The sequence below is a fragment of the Chenopodium quinoa genome, unplaced genomic scaffold, assembly GCF_001683475.1.
Source record: "Chenopodium quinoa cultivar QQ74 unplaced genomic scaffold, ASM168347v1, whole genome shotgun sequence".
Taxonomy (NCBI): Eukaryota; Viridiplantae; Streptophyta; class Magnoliopsida; order Caryophyllales; family Amaranthaceae; genus Chenopodium; species Chenopodium quinoa.
The window spans coordinates 1,373,172-1,391,298 of NW_018744113.1; the positions used below are offsets into that span (position 1 = coordinate 1,373,172).

Genomic DNA, 18,127 nt, shown 5'->3' on the forward strand with positions numbered 1-18,127 from the left:
TATTGAGGCTAGTCTTTCCAAGGCATCAGCAAATTGATTTTCTTCTCTAGGTAGATATGTGTATTCCACCTTCTCTAACTGAATAGTGAGGGTTTCCAAATAAGTTTGGTAAGGGGCTAGGCTTTCGCTCCTTACTTTCCATCTTTTAGAGATTTGATTGATGATCAATGAAGAGTCTCCGAATATTCGTAATTTTTTCACTCCCAATGCCAAAGCTGTTTCGAGGCCTACCACACATGCTTCGTATTCAACAACGTTGTTGGTAACGTCGAAATCAAGCTTTATGGAGATTGGAACATGCTCTTCTTTAGGCGACACTAGTAATACTCCAATGCCACATCCCTTTTGGTTTGAGGCTCCATCGAAGTACAAGGTCCAAGTATCGTCTTCGGTGAACATCAAGTCTTCGTCTGGAAATTAATTGTCGTGTATTGGCGTCGAGTCTTCTATTGGAAAGTCTGCTAGAAAATCCGAAACTACAGATCCTTTGATAGCTTTTTATGGCGTGAAACTTACGTCAAATTGGGCTAAGTTGACTATCCACCTTGATATGAGCCCATTGAGTGTAGATTTCTCGAATAAATACTTGAGTGGATTTAATCGGGAGACTACATAGACTGTATGCACGAGCATGTAATATCTTAACTTGGTTGTGGCCCACATCAATACGAGGCACAATTTCTCAAGTGGTGTATAGCTTACTTCATACTCGAGCATCTTTTTGCTTAGATATTAGATCGAATTTTCTTTGCCTTCTACTTATTGTGTTAGCATGGCTCCCATTGTCTCTTTGGTGACCGTTAAGTACAACCTAAGAGGTATTCCCGGAGTTCTGGTGCTAATACTGGAGGATTTGCGAGATAGGATTTGATCTTTTCAAAGGCTTTTTGACACTCGTCATCCCATATCAATGGTACATTCTTTTTAAGCTTTTTGAAAATTGGTTCACATATTGTTGTCAATTTTGATATGAACCTGCTTATGTATTGCAACCGGCCAATAAATCCTCAAATTTGCTTCTCGATTTTGGGCGGTGGCATTGACATGATTGCCTTGATCTTGGTTGGGTCTATCTCTATTCCTCTAGAGCTTATGACATAACCCAAAAGCTTGCTTGAGGTGACTCCAAAAGCACACTTGGATGGATTCAACCTCATGTTGTATTTTCTCAGCCTTTTGAAGAATTTTCTCAAGGCTATTTGATGGCCTGGGCGATCTTTTGATTTCACAATCATATCTTCCACATATACTCTAACTTCTTTATGCATCATGTCATGGAGCAAGGCAGTCACTGCTCGTTGGTAAGTAGCACTCGCATTTTTCAACCCGAATGGCATTACCGTGTAGTAGTAAGTACCTCATGGTGTTATGAAGGTTGTTTTCTCCATGTCTTCTTTCGCCGTGAGAATCTGATTATAGCCCGCGTATCCATCCATGAACAAGAGAAGTGCATGATTTGCTGTGTTATCCACCAGAATATCGATGTGTGGTAAAGGGAAGTCGTCCTTTGGACTTGCCTTATTCAGATCTCAATACTCGACATACATTCTTACCCTTCCATCTTTTTTCTAGACTGGGACGACGTTGGCGACCCATTCGGGGTATTTGGATACCTTGATAAAACCTGCAGTTATTTGTTTTTGAACTTCTTCTTTTATTTTAAGAGCTACGTCGGGTTTCATTCGACGTAACTTTTGTTTTACAGGTTTCATTCATGGAATTAACAGTATGGTGTGTTGAGCTATTTCTCTATTAATGCCTGGCATATCTTCATATGACCAAGCGAATACATCGATAAATTCTTTAAGCAAGTTAATTAAGTCGGTTCTTTCTTATTCATTAAGTGTTAATCCGATTTTAACTTCTCTTTTATCACTGAATCATTTGAGATATCAACCGTCTCAGTTTCCTCAATTATCAGTGTTTTGTTTTCAAGTGTTTCCATTGCTTTAATAAGTTCTTTGTCATTTTCATTGTTAGTTAAGCAATGCTCGTCATCTTGAGTTAAAGAAGAACACAAAGAGTAAGGAGAAGAAGACATATTATTAAATTCTGAGATCATTACATCAAAGAGGGATATGTCCTCAGGGACTTGATCGCTAACTATCTTATGGGAAGAAATAGAAGGTGGGGGCGTTACAACTAAAGACTTAGATGACTCTATAGAGAGAGACTCTGACTCTGACTCTAACGACTCTTCGAACATCGGTCCTTGCTCCATTGTGATGGAGCTTTTCCTTCCGCTTGGAGTAGTCACCTTGACGGTCTTGCGCCACCCTTGTAATGATCCTTCCGCTGGAGTGATGAGCTTTGAGGGATCAAAGATTTCGCTTTGTAGGACTGTTTGGATGAGCTAGGAGTTATCCTCTTTGTATGTTGGCTCATCTTTTTCTCGCCCAAATAGTAATCCCATGACATTAAAGTCAAAGCACGGGGGTGCTTTCTCCTTGTGGATAGGAGTTGGGATTTCGTCTATGAAGTAGCAATCTAAGAAAATCTCGAATCCCGGTTGCCTTATGCCATTTACGACAAACGGTTCAGGAAATTCGTAACATGGATAGTCCTTTCCTTCTTTTATGAATTTTCCATTGAGGGTAAGAGGATACTGATCCATTGGGATTGTTTTCTTTTGGATGCGAGCGTCCCTACGTGCTTTTGAATTTTCCTGGGCTCACTTGAGATCTTCTCAAGTCGGTTCGAAACCAAGTCCAAAAGTGTCTAATTTAGGGAGGCCAGGTGATTCCAGCGGTTTTGCTATTCCTTTTTTCTTTCCCAGGGTTATCCCAGGAAAATGTCCTTGCTTCTTCAGAATAGCGTTAACTACCATATTGGAGTGGAGGTCGTGGCAGAGAGGGGTCCTTTCATCTTCATCGATTAAGGAGACCTCTTCATTAAAGTCCCACAATTCTTCATCGTCTTCATCGTGCTCCACATTAATTATTGGATTCTTTATAGTTTTAATCTTCATGGGTGAAGCATCGATTGTAATGGGAATTCCTCCAACTATGGCCTTTACTTGTTGGTGGAAAGATGAAGGGACGACCTTTAGGTCATGAAGCCAAGGGCGTCCCAACAATAGATTGAACGAAGCCTTAATGTCTACTACTTGGAATGTAGTAGCGTGTTCTATTGCTCCCGCCGTTACATTCATAGTGATCTTACCAAGAGCTTGACGTCGAGCATTGTCGTAAGCTCTTATTCCTTGCGTTGACGGGGTTAGGTCTTCATCTCTTACGCCTAGCATCCTCGCAATTCTGAGTGGATAGACATTAATGGCCGATCCATTGTCTACAAGAGTCATAGGGATGTTCATTCTCTTACAAACCACAATGAGGTTTAACGCCTTATAATGCTTGTCACCTTCTAGAGGTAAGTCCTTTTCGGAAAAGGTAATCAAGTTGATAGGACTAGGGAGATCACTCGTAAGGAAGTTAGCCAACCCCTCAGGAGTGGTGTCAAAATCTATCCCTATCTTATCTAAGGCATTCATTACTGCTAACCTATGCTCTCGAGATGTTTCCAGAAGCTTCCATACGGTCATTTCAACCTTGGTTTTCTTGAACTGTTTGACAATGTCATTGTATTCTATGATAGGTATGGGAACTTGCTGCGTAGTTGGCATAGGTTGTGTCAAAACAGGAGGTTGCATTCTCCCAGATCTTGTGAGGATGGCTATGGATGAATCTTCTTCAACCCAGAAGTCATCTATGGCATACGACACCGAAGGTGGAGGTCCTACCATGTCTTTCAAGTAAACATCTTCTTCGTCGCTGTTCCAAACTCCATTAATATTTACGTCTTCTTCTTGTGGAACTTGGACTAGTCTTTTGTCATCAATCATTTTCTGAATTAAATCCCTAAATTTAAAACAGTTTTCAATAGTGTGATTCCCTGATTGATGATATTGACAATAAAATCTATCTGTCCTTTTTAACGATTTAAATAGTCTCGGTTCGACAGGTTTGACCTCGCCACTCTCGGAGAGCATTTTGAACATTTGAGCATATGGAATCCCAATTGGAGTGTAGAGTCTATTACTCTTCTTGGATTTATCGATTACTTGCAAAGAAAAGTGTTTCTTTGTTTCCTCGCTAGCTAGAGGCAATGGGATCTTATTCGCTTCCATGAGATCTTGAATGAGGTTTCAAAAACTGTAACATTCATTTGTGGTATGACCGTTCCCTCAATAGTACTTACAGTAGGACTTGGGTTCCCATCATGAAGATCGTTTTTCTGGTGTTGGATCCTCAGTGGGGCCAATAGGTTTGATTAGTCCTTGATCATAGAGATGATCAAAGATAGCATCATAGGTCATTCCCATGGGTGTGAACTCTCTCATGGGTTTATTTTTCGAGGGTGGAACCTCGTCACACTTTTAGAAGTTTCTTCGCAACTTCAAGAGCTTCACGTAGCAAGTTTGATCCCTCTAACATGGATAATGTAAGCTACCGCACATCCTCTTTACTTGCTAATTCTGGAAGGTTATCCATGGCATCGAAAAAGATCTCCTCCTCTTCTTCGATAGCATGGATTTCTTCGACACGTTTGATGAGAGATGAGGGATCAACCTCGTTTTCATCATCAGAGATGGCCAAGGAGTGAGCGAGAGGCGCATTATCAATACTTGGCTTCTTACTGGAAGGAGGCAATGGTAGCTTGTTATTGTCGATTAAATCTTGGATAACTTCTTTAAGCTTCCAACAATTCTCGGTAAGATGGCCCCTACCTTGATGATACTTGCAATGAGCATTGAGGTTCCAATTAGTCATCCTCTTCTGGACTGGTGGGTCCCCAAATGGTCCAACAGGAGTTATAAGACCTTTTGCATTTAATCGGTCAAATGCGGTGTCATAACTCATACCAATAGGAGTAAAGTTCCTCCTAAATGGTTTCTTTTGTCCTTGATTATTCATAGCGAGGACTTCACTTAAGTTAAAGGTGCCAACATTGTTCGAGTGGGTGGTTTTGGAAGAAGAAGGATTGCCGTTCTTCTTGCCTTTCCAGCCACTGTTGGAGTTATTGTTAGCAGCTTTCAGCTTAGTGAGGTCGTCTTCAATATTGATTCCGATGTCGTAGACGACCTTAAAGGTATTGAGATTATTCTGGTATTTGAGATGCTTGGAATATTTCTCTTGAAGGTTTTTGATGAATAACCTCACAGATTCTTTTTCACTTGGCACCTCAATCATCTTAGCTAAGGTTTCTCTCCATTTGTTGAAGAAAGAGGTGAAACCTTCATTCTCTTTCCGCTTGAGGATTGCAAGTTCCTTATAGTCAGTCTCAACTTGAATATTGCACTTGTATCTATCAATGAAAGAGTTTACTATGGACTCCCAAGTAGAGGTTCTTTCTTTCTCAAGAGAAAAGAACCATTGTTGGAAAACGTTTTCGAGAGATAGTGAAAACAAGGAGGGAAACACCTTCTTGTCGATACCCTTAATACTCATTATTGTTTTGAAGGCTCTTAAATGTAAGTAAGGGTTGTCAGTTGCTTTGAATTTCGGGATGTCGTTGGCATTGAACTTCTGCGGACAAAGATCCTTGTCCACCGAGACCCCTTGTGAGCTAATTCCTTGAAACTTATAGTCACTAGACAGTTTGCTCAGACTCTCTTGCATGAGGTTCATTTGTTGTTGTTTCATAGGATCATCAATCTTGAGGGTTAGAACCTTTAACGCCTCAGTCACAGTAATCAGTTGGTTCCTGAGCTCATTAACTTCCTCTTGAGTTGCCATTATTGTCTTAGCTTTCCTTTTACGAGCAATGGAATTGTCGAAAAGTTGGACTTGAATAAAAAGGTTGTCTTTGATCAAACGCCCTTCCTTGCTTGACCACGCGCTGTAAATTAAACCATTTTTGTTTTAATTACTTGACTCAAATTGACCTTGACTTTACGGTTTAAAAAAGAAAAGCAAAAATAGGTGCATATTTTTGGCAAAAAATAAGGTATATATTTTTGGGAGTTAAGTATAGGGTTAAAACAAGTTGATTTATTTAGAGAATTAATATCCGACTTACCCCCCTAAAAAAATGACGAAAAATACGCGCATACTAGACTCCCTTAGACATGGTCAAAGTACACATTAGTGTGTGCTTTATGTGGTGAGTGTAAGTGACATGCTCTGACTCTTGTGTAAGACCATGGGACTTAGTGCTTAGACTCGATTAATGACTTAACAAGGTATTATTACCAGTAAAAATCAACTGAATCGACTAGAAAACTCCTCAATTAGACAGAAGGTGATGACTCGAGAAATAAACCGAACTGTCGCCAAAACGACAAGACTGGCGCCTCTCTTTGTAGTGTAGCGCTAGACGATAGGATTGTCGCTAGGCGCTACACTCCAGAGAGTGGCGCTGCAATTCAAATCTTGGCGCCATTGCTGGAACGTCGATCTGAAAATGCTTTCGGTATTATTACCCTACAGGGTGTGCCTAAAGTCGTACTAAGTCAACTCTGATTGAATTATTAAAATTTATTTACTCAAATTAATTATATAATTAATTAGGCAAAGTTATTTTAGTCATAAATCAATTTATTTAATCTTAGCACAAGTCAAACAAACGGTTAGGAAAAACACATAGAGTATGCACAACCAATAATGCACAATTAGTCAATTAGGCACAACATGATGCAATGAGTTTGCAACCTAACCATGGCTTTAGTTCTCTAAAGTTAGGGATATGGGTTAGTCAATAGAGGGTCCATGGTTAATTGTCCGTCTACACCGCGCGGAAGCCTAACTGTGAAGGGTTGGCGCGAGTGGATAGGACACCGCGAGTTTAGAAAAAACTCGCTTCCATGGTTTGGTGAATTCAACATTCTTGGATGTACCCTTTGTTACTCAGAGCGTTCAATCAGGTAGATGGAGCATGAATTCCCAGGGGTTATGTTCATATGTAGAACACATATGGGTTTCAAAAAAGTGAGAAAAACTCATTCAGGAAGTAGGATCGAGCAAAGAGTGCTAAATACTGGTTGAAATTAGAACGCATATTTCTGGTTCGGTATTGGAAGAACTTGGCGCCAGCAAATAGAGGCCAGCGCCACCTTTTGGCTTCAGCGCCTGGCGACAGAAGCTGTCGCCTGGCGCTAACGTCAAAATGTTGGCGCTAGTCTTTATTCGCGGACGCTGGTTCTTACATGCCTCAGCAGCTTTCTGTGCTCGATAAAATTTTCCAGTTTCGCGCAGCCTTATTTCGATCCTAGTTGTGAAAGATATTCCTCAAATTTCCTACGTGTAAAAATCCTATGTTTTTAACTCATTACAGATGGTCTTTCCAATGAGATCTTTTTTATGCATATGACAATAATGTTAATCAAAATTACGCACATAAAATATTTAAAATGTTTCGAGTCTCATCCACTCATTCTAAATCATTGCCGAAATAAATTTCAGGAATTAAAATAGAAATCCTCCCCAGTGGAGTCGCCAAAAACTGTAGGGAATATTTCAAGCATTATCCTTAGCTTGATCCCACTTTGATCATACACTAAAGTACGGTGGCGTCCAAAGGGAAAGAAGATAGAGCAAAAGAGTCGCCAACAAGTTTTAGGAACTTGTAAACCGGGAGGTGACGGTTACACCCCTGAACGATCTTAGAGATTGTTAAATCCAATAAGTCTGGAACCCTGACTGGTAGTTCGGGGATGAAGGTAAAAATCCAACCTAAAAGAGATTACACCTGCCCTAATAATAGGCCACTACTTTTTTCTGATCGTATTCATGTGCGCTTTCTGACTAACATGCAATCATTAGGTTTAAACCTAAACATGTTTATCTATGTTGGTTGAATTTAATGCACAAATGAACTATTATAAGCGATCACTTGAGTTATAATCAAATTAACCCTAAACAAGATTATTAATTATCTTATTAAGCGTGATTACAAGTACATATTCTCTTTAAACATGCATAAAAGGCGTGATCAAGCAATAACAATAAATATCAAGCAACATAATAATAATCAATTATAATCATAATCATAACAATAGTTAAAATAACCATGATCATAAATTATAACAATTATAATAATAATTAAAATAATAAAATTAATCATAATTAACATAATCATGTTAAAGCATAATAATAATAGCAAGATCCTAGGCATGATACTAACAAGATTAATAACAAACCCTAGCATGTCACTAAGCATCAAAGATTAAATATTTAGCCCTAACATGATACTAACAAAAATATTAGGAAGAGTATAAAAGGCATCATACTTGATATTAGCATTTTTTAGTTTTTACCCTAAACATGATACTAGGAAGATAAACATACCCTAACATGATGCTAGGAATCATAATAACAACCTAAGCATGATTTCTACATCACAATATCAATAAAAACATTAGAGCACTTACTTTGATGCCTCGTATCTCTTTCTAATAACAAAATACACGCGTTAGTAACTTCAAGGAAAATAATAATAAAACAATTAAATTAAATAATTGAAATAGAGATTTGGCTCCAAACCCTCAGAAATTAAAACCTTTCACGTATAGGGCGAAGGCAACTTCGAACAATGCTAGGTGTTTCTAGGTCTTGTGAATGCGGAATTTTGTATAAAGGTTGGTTTAGAAAAGAGAGAGAAAGAATAATCTTTAGCTTCGAGGGAAAAGAATTAGAGAATTCTTAAGAATTGATGATTGTAGGTGATTCAAAACGGAGTTTTTAGGAGGCTATTTATAGAGAAAATCAGGCAAAAAGATAAAAAAAGAAAAACAAATCAGAGTTTCGACGTGAAAAAACAAAGTTAGCGCCAGGCGCTAACGCTAGCGCCAGGCTCTAATCAAATTTTTTTACGCGTTTTCTAATTTCAGATAAAATTTAACCGTACAGAGGGAAAAATCGTATTTTCCTTAAAAACACTCTTTTATTCTGATTAAAACTCTAAAAAGTCAACAAAAGTCAATTTATCAATGCTAATTGGATTAGGAATGAAAAGAACCTTCTAGAAGACCTAGAAGACAAAAACCATTCCTAATTGCATTAGGAATGATAAATCCATATTAGGCCCTCCTCTAGATCATTGGGCCGCATATAAGGCTCAAACCGGGCCTAGTTCAGTAATTTGGCCATAACTTCCTCAATATTCATCGGAATTGGGCTTATAATATATTGTTGGAAAACTATTTTCAAGCCCCATCCAACCACACCATTATTGGACCCTTGCCATGGACCAACCAAACTGGATTGGCTGTTTTCTTAAGATAGGTTTTCAAAAACAAAGAGAAGAGAAAAGAAATTAAAACTATCCGCAACACTAGGCTTTCCACACTTTCACTTCATTCGATTATGATTCGACGTGAAAGGTACTCATCACCGGGTTTGGTTTTGGGGAGACACAAATGGGTGTCTACACTTTCACTTTTTCCTTTAGGCTTATCTTTTCCTGATTTCAGGCTTGGGGATACTCGTACCTGCCTTTCTTAGCCCCCAGGATGCTTGGGGCTCTTCGTTTTCCTATCGACCACCGATTGGTTGCGATTAAGAAGAGACGAGCTACTTCTACCGGCGAATTTTGCCAGAGGATCCTTTCGGCGACTCGTGCGTTGGTGAGTATTCCAACTACATGTGCTCTTTTTTTATTTTATTAATTTTCTGACGATTTTTCATGTGGTTGTGTTTTATAGATCGATCTCCGTCCTTGGAATTTGATCGTCGGAGTCCCTGAGGCTATCCGATCCGGCATGGTTCATTGTTGTTTCTGGGCCCTCTATCCGGGACTCTTGGTTCTCCAGAGGACAGACGCTTGGTTTTTAGGCGAGCGTGTTCTCTGACAGCTTTCGTCCGAGGAGCCTTTGGTTCATGCGGATCCCCTGATCCGGATTCTGCGTCTGGACTTGCTGTTTACCGAGGATCGAGCTCATGCGATCCTTGGTTATCCAACTGAGCAGTTGGTGCTGCCGGAGGCTTCTTCTCCGGTTAGACTGACTCCTTTTCTGGTTTTTGTTCCGATTAGTATTCTAACTCTCTTTTTTCCTTGTTTCCATTTATTTTTTGGAACTTTGACCTTTTTATCGTTTTTTTCCATATATATTTTTGCGGGTCGAGCTAGGTGGTTGGGTGCCTCCTACAGCGGAGATCACGTATACCGATGCTGTTGGATCGGTAATTCGTGAGACCCTTCCAGCAGCAGAGGATGACGAGGGGATACCGTTTGTACCTGAGACGGTTGAGTCGGTATGTCTTTTGTATATATGTACTTAAACATTTCTATTTATTTTTGTTTCATATACATTTGTTTATTAACTGTCCTTGTATTCTTGGAATAGGTTCCGCGGGAAACCGTAAACGGCATGGTGAGGACTTTACATGCTTTCGAGCTGCTTATCGGAGAGCCCTCGTGACTTTATCATGTCGTGATCATCGGATGATCGCGGTAAGTTTTATTTCTTTTCTTTTCAACGAAGTTATTACATTTCACGTATTAATCTTCGTTTTGGATTTTGCAGGATGTGCAACAATCGTCTAGTAGTCGCCGAGCACCTTGATTCCTCTTGTACACATATTGTTATTATTTTTTTTAGGAAACAGATGTAATATATATATATATATATATATATATATATATACATATATATATATATATAATATATGTATATATATATATATGTATATATATATGTATATGTATACATATATATATATATATTTTGTTGTACATATGACACATCTGTATATATGTCATCATTTTTTTTTGTTTCCATTTGTACATTATTATTATTTTCCGAGGGAGGGAAAGGGTTCCCCACTTACCCCTCGAATAAACAACCAAACTCGAAAAAGAAGGCGAAAACAAAAAAGAAGAAAAAAGAGAAAAAAGAAAATAAGAAAATAAGGAAGTAGGAAAATAATAATAAAGAAAATAAAAAGAAAAAAAAAGTAGGAGAAAAATAAGAAAAAAGAAAATAAAAAGAAAATAAGAAAATAATAAATAAAAAAAAGAAAATAAAATGAAAATAAGAAAGTAAGAAAAAATAAAAAAAAAAAAGAAAATAAGAGAGTAGGCAAGAAAAGGGACACAAAGTGTTAGAAGGCAAGCGTATGATTCCCCACTCATGAGTTTTGCGTGCCACCTGTTGGTGAACTTTCCTTTAAGCCGAATTTGCCAAAAATTTGCCCCTCTTGGGTCTATTTAAATGTGGTTTCGTGTAGGATTTTGATCATCTCGCATTCATTCGCTTAGTAATATAAGAAACTAAAAAGAATTAATCCCTCTAAATTCACATTTTTTGAAAAATGGTGAAGACCTTTGAGCAACGTTTGAAGCAATGAGTCACTTCCCTTTCAACTGAGGACAAACTAGCTTTCAAAATTTGCCACCTAGACCCTTTATTGAATTATATGCAACTAGTGGTTAACTTTGATTTTCTTCATGCCGCAGTCAATCATTAGGACTCTAACTACCATCTTTTTTTGTTCAAAGGGGGCGAAATTGTCCCCCTTCCCGTTGAGTTCGAGGCCTTGCTAGGTTTCCCTTTAAACACTCTCCCTGTGACTTATTCGCCTACCTTGTCGGATCCCAAACTTATATTCCAAATATTTTTTTGCTTGTCCGACAATGATATGACCAATATTGGAAATGAAGAAGGCGTGAACTTGATTCAATTTATTGAACACTTTGTCGCCCCTCGTGACAACATGACTAAACAACGCTTTAAAATTCGTGCTTTATGTTATTGTCTTGTTGTTAATTGCTTATAACTTAGGACAGGCAAAGAATACGGAGATTATTCCATGGTGTCCATAGTAGAGCAAATAGAGGGATGTCATTCACCCGCTCCTTTGGTTTTGGTAGAAACTTTTCTGTTCTTGAATTGCCTTAAAGGAGATCCTAACGAAAACGGTTTCACGAGAAGTCCACTCCTATTACACGTACGGTTTTTTTTTGGCGTTTACCAGCGCAATCTTCTTCTCTGCGCGCAACTGGTTTGGTTGCGCACGCCACCTAATTGTGTAAAAAATCGCAAACTAATTTTTTTCTTCTTCTTTTTTTTTATTTTATTTTTTCAGATTTGGCTCATGGAGCGCTTGCGAATTGTTGATCAGCCACAAAACCTTGAGGCTAACGGAGTAAAGACATTCCTTGGACGTCAAATCCTTTATAAGAATAAGAATGAAGAGGAATGGACGTCGCTTTTCTGTCATGGGGTTCCTAACATACGTTTTGTGATTCCTTGGTGGAACATAAATAGTATGATTGGGAATAGTCTCAATTGCCCTTACATTAGGCTTTTAGGCATATCTAGTACTACTTATATTTTTCCTTGTAGGGTGATGAGACAATACGAGATGAGACAATTTATTCCCCCGCAAGATTGTGATGCCCCTAAAGATGTGATCTTTAAACCCGAAAGAATTCCTCGTTGGATGGAATATTGGTCAAGTCTTCCTAGGTGGGTAATACAAAATCCTACCGCAAGTATTACATTAACTTCCTTTTACAAGGCTTGGATGAATGTGGCGGATAAGGGTGAATTAAACAAGGCTCGATCTCAACTTCAAGCCGCCACCGCTCGCAATCCACCTAAGCCTTTGATGCATTCAACCACTACTACTCCTCCTAGTGGCCAAAACAAAGGAGTGAGAAGAAAATTAGACTTCTCATCCCCTAAGGCTCGTTCGAAGGAAACAAAAAGGAAAGCTCCCTCCAAACACGCACAACAAGGTGTTAAAATCAAAGAACCTTTACCAAATACTCGCAAGAAAGCTCCAATAGTCAAAGGGAAAGGAAAACAGGTTGCAATGGCCCCAATCCCTAAATTGAAGAACATTGTTTGGGTGAAAAAGAAGATTGTAGGGGAGAGCTCCAAGGCTTCTGAAAATACCAGCGATGGAAACTACTTCTCCATCATCTGTGACAATCGAGGACATAGTAAAACCTTAGAGTGTTACACAATTTTATCATTAGTTTATGTGTAGGATAGCTCCCGCTGAACTATCGCCCAGCTCCCAGGGTGCGCACTCACTACCGAGAAAGCAATTAAAGGAGGGCTCACTAGCCCGGCAGAGTCAGTCCGCTGGGCTGACCAGGCTGAACTCTCCACGAAGGAGATGGTACGCCTATAAATAGAGGATAAAGTACAACGAAAAGGGGGTAAGACAATCAAGTCATTATACTTTCTACATCTTTCTAAGTACACTTTTTCTCTCTAAACACTCTCTAACTTAAGCTTCGGAGGGGGGGGTTCCTCGAGCCACCCCCGAGGGCAGTTTACGTGTGCTGCCTTGTGTAGATAGTTGACGGGACCCAGTTCACCCAGCAGAACCCTTGGATCCGCACCGGGAACAATTGGCGGTAGAAGGAGGGGTCGGATCATTTAATTTGAGGTTCACCATCTGAGCTAGGGACTAGTTAACTAACCGCCATGGCCGGAGAAGAAACTGTACAGACACCCATGTCTAAAACTAATGAGACCAGCTAAACACCACAAAAAACACCCCCAGTAACCATTGATCCAAAAGGATCCACCGGAAACCCCAAATCGACCATCTCGCAAAAATCCAACCCCACCGGATCGACATCAGCTGCTGCTAAAGCGGCGGTGAAACGAGTAGATCCGTTGGGATCCAGTTTCGTTTTCAAATACGGAATGCCATTAACAGGCGCGAATAATGAGCTCATTGTTTCAGCACCTGTAACCTAGAAACCGCAGCCCGTAAATATGCCAGCCATTCTGCAGAACCTCTCTAAGTGCAGTAAGGAGCAGCTAGCTGCAATGTCCGCGGTCCTCACCATTATGGGTAAGGGGGCAAGTCCGTCACCGGCAACGGCAGCTGCGAAGCCCGTAGTGAAAAAGCCGGCGTCCACGACCCTCACCCTTGAGCAAAAAGAGCTCATTCAGCTGAGGAAGAAGGTATTGGAGCTAGAAGCTCGTAACCTGAATCGAGAATGGAGTGTGGAGGAAATAGCCCCTGCTCGAATCAGCCCGGAGAAGCGGGTCCCCCGCAGCAGGTCACCAGCCTCAGAGTGGGAACCCAGCCCGGAGAGAGACAAGCGAGCACGAATCCATGTTGTTCCAAATGATTCCCCATTTTGCCAGGAGATTATGGAGGAACCAATGGAGAAAATAAAGATGTCAAGCTGCAAATATAGCGGAACCACAACACCCAAAAGCCACATATCATCTTTTGAGAACCACATGGTACTTTACACTATGACAAACTCAGTCTGGTGTAAGGCTTTCCCGCCGACCCTAGAGGGGCTAGCTGCGGAGTGGTATGGAGCCATTCCCAAATGTTTCGTATACTTGTACAACCAGTTGAAGAGAATGTTCATGGAGCATTTCGTAACTTTGGTAGACCGAACCAAGATGACAACCGAGCTGATGTCGTTGGTTCAAGGGAAAGACGAGCCCCTGAGGGAGTTCATCACCAGATTCAACAAGGAGGCAACAACCATCCCAAATATGATCCAGGAGGTAGCGCTACTAGCAATGCAGAGTGGCTTACTACCGGGATCACCGTTCAGAGCATATATGGGGCATAAGAGCCTCAAAACACTTGCTGAAGCGCTGGGCAAAGCGCACGAGTTCATCAAAACAGACGAGACTGATAGAGCAATGTTGGGTAGGAAAGCACCTGGTGACTCATTTAAGCGGGCAAAGGTCACCCGGGCAGAGAATACGCCCAGGGTGGACCAGCCGAGCAGGCTGAGCAAAACCGCAGAGAAGCGGACAGAGCAGTAGGACTGAGAAGGTCAGACCCAAAGAGAGGGCCAAGGCCTAAGAAGTTTGACCAATATACCCCGTTAACCCATTCCAGGTCTCATATATTCAGTGTGAACAAAGCTGATGACAAGTGGCAGAGACCCTCAAGGATGGTTAACAGAAATCGTGATACTAGCAAATGGTGTGACTTCCATAGGGACCATGGTCACACCACTGAAGAATGCACACATTTGAAGGACAACATTGAAGACTTGGTCAGGAGAAGGTACTTGAACCAGTTTAAGCAGCGCGATGACCCTCCCAGAAGGAGGGATGAGGATAGAGCGGGCCGCCCTAACCGCAAAGGAGGTCATAGGGGCCCAGCCGGAGACAGAGACATAGTCGGCAAGCCAGAAGGCAGGGTGTATGTGATCGGCGGGGGCCCAGTACATGGGGGAACAGTCAACAGAGCGCGAGCTGACCTGCGGGCGATGATACATAAAATAAACGACAATGATAAGCGTAGATGGCCACCTCTTCCCCCGCAGCCGCAGGCCACGTTTGACGAGTATGATCAGAAGGGCATAATTTACCCCCATGATGATCCGCTGGTGGTGACAATGAGAATTGCAAACTGGGAGGTGGATAGAATACTGATAGACGGGGGCAGCTCAGCCAACATCATATACATCAGTGCGTTCAACGAGCTGAAGTTGGACAGAAAAGACCTGAAGTGGGTGAGCTACGAAGTCACCGGGTTTAATGGATCAGGGCTTACCCCGGAAGGTATAATCGAACTCTCAGTCCGAGTAGGGGAAAGATCAAGAAGGCGTGATGTCCGGGCAGAGTTCCTCGTGATAAACTCCCCTTCACCCTACAATGTGATCATGGGAAGACCGCTCATCCACAAGATAGGCGGGGTGGTATCCACCTATCACCTTGCCATGGCCTACACAACTAATGAGGGACGGTGAGAAAAGCTCAGGGGAAGTCAGAAGACAGCCCAGCAATGTTACATAACCGCTTTAAAGCAGCCCGCAAAAACCAGACAGCGGCTTGGTTCTGAGAAAAGACCCCCTGAACAACCTGAGAAGAAGTCGAGGAAAAGGAAGCGTGAAGAATATCACAGGGAAAAGGATAAGCAGAAGTTAGCAATGGAGAACTTCGAGCCTGCTTAAGAGGAAATGGCCAGGCCACTTCCCAGTGGGAAGCATGTCACAGTCGAGCTCACAGAAGGTGACCCCTCAAGGACGGTGAAAATTGGGAAAGACATTGATCCCGGAGTAGGGGTACACCTCATAGAGCTACTGAGGAAAAACAAAGACGTTTTCGCATTTTCCGCAGATGAGATGCCCGGAATTGACCCAGTAGTCATGGTACACAGGCTGAATGTGAAGGAGGATATTAAGCAAGTTAGGCAGAAAAAACGAAGCTTCTCCACGGGGAAAAACCAAGCAATCTAGGAGGAGGTGGAGAATCTCCTGGAAGCAGGATTCATTAAACCTTGTGACTACCCAGAGTGGTTAGCCAACGTGGTCATGGTAAAGAAAGCAAATGGCTAGTGGAGAATGTGTGTTGATTTCATAGATCTTAATAAGGCCTGCCCGAAGGACTGTTACCCGCTGCCGCGGATAGATCAGTTGGTAGACTCAACCAGCGGGCATGCCCTGCTAAGCTTCATGGACGCTTTTTAAGGGTACCATCAGATCAGCCTGCATGAGCCAGACAGGCAGAAAACTGCATTCATCACTGAAGGGGGAGTGTATAATTACATAGTTATGCCCTTCGGGCTGAAGAATGCTGGGGCAACTTTTCAGAAGGCAATGGATAGAGTATTCCTTCACCAGAAGGGTAGAAATGTTGAAGTATACGTTGACGACTCAATTGTTAAGAGCGTCACGCAGGCTGAACATATCATGGATCTGGAGCAAACATTTGCCACCCTGAACAAATATAAAATCAAACTCAACCCGAAGAAATGTGTCTTTGGGGTGAGCTCGGGAAAGTTCTTGGGGTTTTTTTTATCAGCGAGAGAGGGATAGATGTCAATCCAGAAAAGGTTGAAGCAGTCCTCAGCCTGCCTGAGCCTAAGTGCATCAAGGATATCATGCGGTTGACAGGCAGAATGGCCACGCTGACTACGTTCATCAGCAAGTCAGCGGATAAGGCCCTGCCGTTCTATCAGCTATTGAAAGGGAACAGAGAATTTAAGTGGGGGGCTAAAGAGAAAGAAGCCTTTGAGGGCATTAAGGAGCATATGACTAAGCTCCCAACAATTATCAGCCCGGAGCTGAGGGAAAATCTGCAGCTGTACATCTCTACGTCAATACAGACAATCGCAACCTTTTTGTAGGTAGAAAGACAAAAGCAACAAAGGCCAATATACTTCGTGAGCCACATGCTGACCGAGGCAGAGCAAAGGTACCCATTGGTAGAGAAGCTAGCCTTCGCAGTGGTCACAGCAGCAAGGAAGCTAAATCCATATTTTGACGCGCATGTAATAGAAGTCCTCACAAACCACCCGTTGGAGAAAGCATTACAAAAAATGGATGCATCGGGCAGACTCTTAAAATGGGCAATTGAGCTTTCTGAGTACGAATTCGAGGTCAAACCTAGAGCAGCCATCAAGGCACAAGCTTTAGCAGACTTCATAGTGGAAGCTTCCTACGAGGAGAAAGAAGATGATATTGGGGTCTGGAAGGTGGAAGTGGATGGGTCCTCGGCCCAAACGGGGAGTGGAGCAAGAGTCATAATGACATCTCCAGAAGGAAACGTATTCGAGTATGCCATAAAGTTCAAGTTCAAAGCATCGAATAACGAAGCTGAGTACGAAGCGGCGCTGGCAGGCCTGCGAATGATCCTCGCAGCCGGAGCCCGTAAAGTACACCTGCAAACTGATTCTCAGCTCGTCGCCAGCCAACTACAGGGGGCGTATGAGATAAGGGAAGCCACCATGCTGAAGTACGTAACCAAGGTAAAGGAACTGGCAGCCCAGCTAGTCCACTTCCAGATAGACTTGGTCCCCAGAGCAAGAAACTCTCAGACTGACGCCTTATCCAAGTTAGCCAGCTCCACTTTACAAATCCTAACAAGGACGGTGATGGTTGAAGTACTAGAAGAAAGTAGCATTGCCGAAAAAGAGCAGGTAAACTGCATTAGAAGGTAGAGAGCCTAGTTCTCAAACATCTTGGCGTACAAAGTTCACGGCTCACTGCTCGATGATGAAGTACAGGCTAAGAAGGTGAAGAAAGACGCCAACTGGTATGTAGAGATGAACGGCGAACTCAACAAAAAGGGCTTCTCAAAACCACTGCTGAGGTGTATTCCAGAGTGGGAGCAGGAGGACATTATGGAAGAAGCCCACTCCGGAATATGCGCCAACCACATTGGTGGAAAAGCAATGGGAGTAGAGGTCCTCAGAAGGGGGGCATATTGGCCAACTCTCGCACAAGACGCACTAGCATATGT

The 18,127-nt window shown here is 41.8% G+C and overlaps 1 protein-coding gene across 1 annotated transcript; it reads left to right on the forward strand.

The window, feature by feature from the left end:
• The first annotated feature begins 14,829 nt into the window (after positions 1-14,829).
• LOC110692562 lies at positions 14,830-15,837 on the forward strand. Its single transcript, XM_021869598.1, has 2 exons — positions 14,830-15,629; positions 15,708-15,837. Exons 1-2 carry the CDS (start codon positions 14,830-14,832, stop codon positions 15,835-15,837), a joined length of 930 nt encoding a protein of 309 aa, XP_021725290.1.
• Positions 15,838-18,127: the final 2,290 nt, after the last annotated feature.